This window comes from Macrobrachium rosenbergii, chromosome 46, assembly GCF_040412425.1.
Source record: "Macrobrachium rosenbergii isolate ZJJX-2024 chromosome 46, ASM4041242v1, whole genome shotgun sequence".
NCBI lineage: Eukaryota > Metazoa > Arthropoda > Malacostraca > Decapoda > Palaemonidae > Macrobrachium > Macrobrachium rosenbergii.
Window position 1 is genome coordinate 54,122,195 of NC_089786.1, and position 5,000 is coordinate 54,127,194.

At 38.1% G+C, this 5,000-nt stretch overlaps 1 protein-coding gene across 1 annotated transcript in view; it reads right to left on the reverse strand.

Annotated features, from left to right (window-relative positions):
- Window positions 1–1,901: 1,901 nt before the first annotated feature.
- The window catches only part of LOC136830360 (uncharacterized protein CG3556-like), a 113,899-nt gene continuing 110,800 nt past the window's right edge, over window positions 1,902–5,000 (reverse strand). The window contains exons 9-11 of the mRNA XM_067089862.1: window positions 4,776–4,906; window positions 3,964–4,118; window positions 1,902–3,673 (exon numbers count right to left, since the gene is read on the reverse strand). Of these exons, the coding sequence (XP_066945963.1) occupies window positions 3,609–3,673; window positions 3,964–4,118; window positions 4,776–4,906 (351 nt within the window). The 3' untranslated portion in view covers window positions 1,902–3,608. The remainder of the gene's footprint in view (window positions 3,674–3,963; window positions 4,119–4,775; window positions 4,907–5,000) is intronic.

Sequence of the window (5,000 nt, forward strand, 5' to 3'; positions counted from 1 at the left end):
TTAGTTTTTTTTTCAACTCTAAAATGGGTACCTGTCACTGTACATCAGCAACAGTTTGTTTTTATATAAATTCACTGCACTATAGTTATTTTTGTTTCTGAGCTGTCGGTGAATATCAGCAGCCGATATCGCTAGAGCTCGCGTGATTGGCAGACGCTCACGTCGCTCTCCTCCTATTGGCTACAACGATATCGAACCGCGGATATTTACTGCCAGCCCGCGCCTTCCCCCACCCCGAAAGAAATAATGAACCACTGTACAATTGAGTCATCTGACTAGGTCGCGAGGGATTGCTCCACACGACCCATCATCATTCCCTTCTAAGTCTCTCAAGCGAAACAACGCAAAGGAAAAAAAACAACGGGCAGAACAACAACCGCACACTGATGCTTTCCCACTCCCAAGCGGCTGCGCAACAATAAGCGGGAGGAGGAGGAGGAAGAATGGGGTGGGTGGTTTCACTGTATACATATCTATAGACACAAAACTCCTTATACCATATCACTTAACGCCTTAGTTGCTGAAGAAGATTCTAAGACTCTCTTACGCGACTAATCTATAGATAGTATCACTTAATGCCGTGGCAGATAAGTTAAGTCTAACTTTAAGTTTAGGGAACAAAACCAGACGACTAAATTTAGCGTTTTTTCGAAGCCGTTTTTGGTAACTGGATGTCCGAAGACTGTGGTGTTCTAGTCGGTAACTTTACCCCTAGTCAAACAGTTATTGCAACTGGCTCCTCAAGTCAGTCCAAAAGTTATTGCAGATGCCTCCATAAGTCAGTAACTTTATCTCAAGTCAGTCCAAAAGTTATTGCAGATGTCTCCTTAAGTCAGTAATTTTACCTCAGTCAATCTAAGTGCTATTGTAATGTCTCCATAAGTCAGTAACTTTATCTAAAGTCAGTCCAAAAGTTATGGCAACTGTCTCCTTAAGTCAGTAATTTTACCGTAAGTCAGTCAAAACGTTATTGCAGATGTCTTCATAAGTCAGTAACTTTACCTTAAGTCAGTCAAAAAGTTATTTTAGATGTCTCTAAAAGTCAGTAACTTTACCTCAGTCAATTTAAGTGTTATTGTAATGTCTCCATAAGTCAGTAACTTTACCTCAAGTCAGACAAAAAAGTTTTTTGCAGATGTCTCCATAAGTCAGTAACTTTACATCAAGTCAGTAAAAGTGTTATTTGCAGATGTCTCCATAAGTCAGTAACTACCTCAGTCAGTCAAAAAGTTATTGCAGATGTCTTCATAAGTCAGTAACTTTACCTCAGGTCAGCCAAAAAGTTATTGCAAATGTCTTCATAAGTCAGTAGCTTTACCTCAGGTCAGTCAAAAAGTTATTGCAGATGTCTTCATAAGTCAGTAAGTTTATCTCAAGTCAGTCAAAAAGTTATTGCAGATGTCTTCATAAGCCAGTATCTTTACCTCAGTCAGCCAAAAAGTTATTGCAGATGTCTTCATAAGTCAGTAAATTCCCTTCAGTCAATCTAAGTGTTATTGTAATGTCTCCATAAGTCAGTAACTTTACCTCAAGTCAGTCAAAAAGTTATTGCAGATGTCTTCATAAGTCAGTAACTTTACCTCAAGTCAGTCAAAAAGTTATTGCAGATGTCTTCATAAGTCAGTAAGTTTATCTCAAGTCAGTCAAAAAGTTATTGCAGATGTCTTCAAAAGTCAGTAACTTCCCTTCAGTCAGACGAAAGCTAAATCATTTTATGATAAGGAGACGATAGCTTCAGTTACCTAGCACATAATAATGTTGTAACAAGGTTATTAGTTTTACCACGATGGGTTGTGATGACTAAATCCGCATCTTTGGGTGTTAAAAAATTCTAATTTTTTCTTCAGTGGTAACTTTGAAACATACTGTTATTTAAAGTTGTATCTATCACCTTTCTAAAATAAATTCAGACCCTTTTCCTAATGCGTTATTTTGGTGTAAACCTGTCTAAGAGTTTCTTAGATATTCTCTCGTTCATATCACGATGACTGCCACGATTTTATCTCTTTACAGTTTTCGAAGGTGTTTCCATATTATCAATAATTCCTCCCTGCTGTTAAAATGCTTATAGTTACTTCTTTGTGTCGACTTATACTTCACCAATTTATTTTTATATTAAGTATCTTCTTCACAAATAGCTTATGACTCACTATATCTTTTAATGCCCTTTTGACTTTCAAATTTCCTATTATTCAGACACTGGTTTACACTCAAAAGCATTTTTAAATCACAAAAATTTATCCCAGTTCACAACAAACGTAGTTTTTATCTTTCCAAATCTCTCGCCAACATTTCATTCAGATTCTGATTCCATAAACTCAGAAACATATTCACCTTTTCTAACCTTTTCCCATATTTGATTTCACCTAAGGTCACCTTGACAGTACTTCAGAAATTCTACGTGTGAATCACTTTGAAAACGTGCTAAAAAAACATTCATGAATTTGATGTTTTCTCAATACATATGTCAACAATTTTTCCTTTACCCATTTCTTTCAGATGGACTCCTCTTGAAAAACTAGGCCTACAACTTTTTTTTGTGCTTGAAATGACTCGTGCTTTCACGACACTTCAGCTTGAACTTTCACCTTGAAGTCACTGTGCTTTCATAGACCAACTGTCTCTCTCTAGTACAAGCAGGAACCTCGACAAGCACGAGCAGTAACAGGTGACAGGGAAATTCAGACTTTAAACTACGAGAGAGCCCGAAAACAGCCTTTTCGGTAGTCCTAGCTTCTTGTGGGGCTGTAGGCTTATTTTCATCGCTGCTGAACGAAAGCGTTGCTTGTCAGATGTACTGAAGTCTCTGTCCTTCTTTCATAACTGGATGTACTGTAGCCTTGAGGACACTTACCAAAAGCGGCTTTTAGAATTATGCAGGTGTTTGGTAAATCTTCCTGGCAACAACATTTGCCAACAAGTGGCTTTTAGAATTATGTAGGTGTTGGTAAATCTTTCTGGCAACACACTCTCCAAAAAGTGACTTTAGAATGATGTGAGTGTTGGTAGAGCTTTCTGACAACAACATACTTGCCAAAAAGTGACTTTTAGAATGATGTTAGTGTTGGTAAATCTTTCTGGCAACACACTCTCCAAAAAGTGGCTTTAGAATGATGTTAGTGTTGGTAGAGCTTTCTGACAACAACACACTTGCCAAAAAGTGACTTTAGAATGATGTGAGTGTTGGTAGAGCTTTCTGACAACAACATACTTGCCAAAATGTGACTTCAGAATGATGTTAGTGTTGGTAGATCTTTCTGGCAACAACACACTTGCCAAAAAGTGACTTGTAGAACGATGTTAGTGTTGGTAGATCTTCCTGACAACAACATACTTGCCAAAATGTGACTTCAGAATGATGTTAGTGTTGGTAGAGCTTTCTGACAGATGTTAGTGTTGGTAGAGCTTTCTGACAGCAACACTTGCCAAAAGGTGGCTTTTAGAATGATGTTAGTGTTGATGGATCTTCCTGGCAACAACACTTGCCAAAAAGTGGCTTTTAGAATGATGTTAGTGTTGGTAGAGCTTTCTGACAACAACACACTTGCCAAAAAGTGACTGTTAGGTGGTGGGACTGCTGACGAATATTTCTAGGAATCCCAAAGTCTTCAGTACATCTTGTGGTACCAGAAGAGGAGGTGGTCACCATCGTTGACGATGAGTTCCTTCACGCCTGGGCAAGAAGAAGAAGAATGAACCATTTACTTGAGAGGAATAATAATAATAATAATAAATAATAATAAAAGTCCTATTAAAAGGAATTTCTGCAGCATTTGACATTGTATAAGATAAAAAAGAATTATACGTAAGTTTGAGAAGACTCAGTTATGGAATTAATTTGAAAATAATACTCCCTTCTTATAATATAATAATAATAATAATAATAATAATAATAATAATAATAATAATAATAATAATAATAATAATAATAATAATAATAATAATAACTCCTCATTCCTTTACCTGTTCCAACGGCGTTCTCCTCTCCAGGATGCTGCCCTGGGACAGGGGACTCCCGAAGACGGTACAGACGCCAGAAGAGTTGGATGTCCTTGTCTTCCTCCTCTCCCCACAGGGTGTGGATGTAGTACCCATCCCCCCAGTGGAGGGCAGAGAACCTGTAGAAGGAGGTGAAGGAGAACAGTTTGAGTTTTCTGTAGAAGAAAACTATTGTGCCGGCTTCGTCTGTCCGTCCACACTTTTTCTGTCCGCCCTCAGATCTTAAAATCTACTGAGGCTAGAGGGCTTCAAATTGGGATGTTGATCATCCACCTTCCAATCATCAGACATACCAAATTGCAGCCCTCTAGCCTCAGTAGTTTTTATTTTATTTTATTTTATTTAGGTTAAAGTTAGCCATGATCGTGCGTCTGGCAGCGATATAGGTGCAAACAACACAGGCCACCACCGGGACGTGGCTGAGTAGATACAATTTAAATGACTGAGGTATTAAAGTCAAGTCAAATTGGGCTAATGGGTATAATATATTCAACTGGGTAGATACAATTTCAGTGACTGGGGTATTAAACTCAAGTTAAACTGGGCTCATGGGTATAAATATAGAATTCTAATGGGTATAAGTATATATACATATATATGCAACTCAGTAGATAAAATTCAAGCCACTGGGGCATTAAGTTAAAGTTCAACTTCTCCAATGGGTATAAACATATATATATATATGCAACTCAGTATATAAAGTTTAAGCCACTGGGGCATTGGGGCATTAAGGCAAAGTTTAACTGGACAAATTGCTATATATGAATCAAACTTACTGAAATCGGAAGTCAACGTGGGCTGCTTTCCTCATGACCAAGAAGAATGTCGTGTTTTCTGGGACAGAAAAGGTCATGTTGAAAGTCTTCTCAGCCTTCTGCCCTTTCCAGAGGTAGTAGGACACGTTGATCTGTGAGGTTCAAACGGAAAACAGATGAGTAACTGAGAGAGAGAGAGAGAGAGAGAGAGAGAGAGAGAGAGAGAGAGAGAGAGAGAGAGAGAGA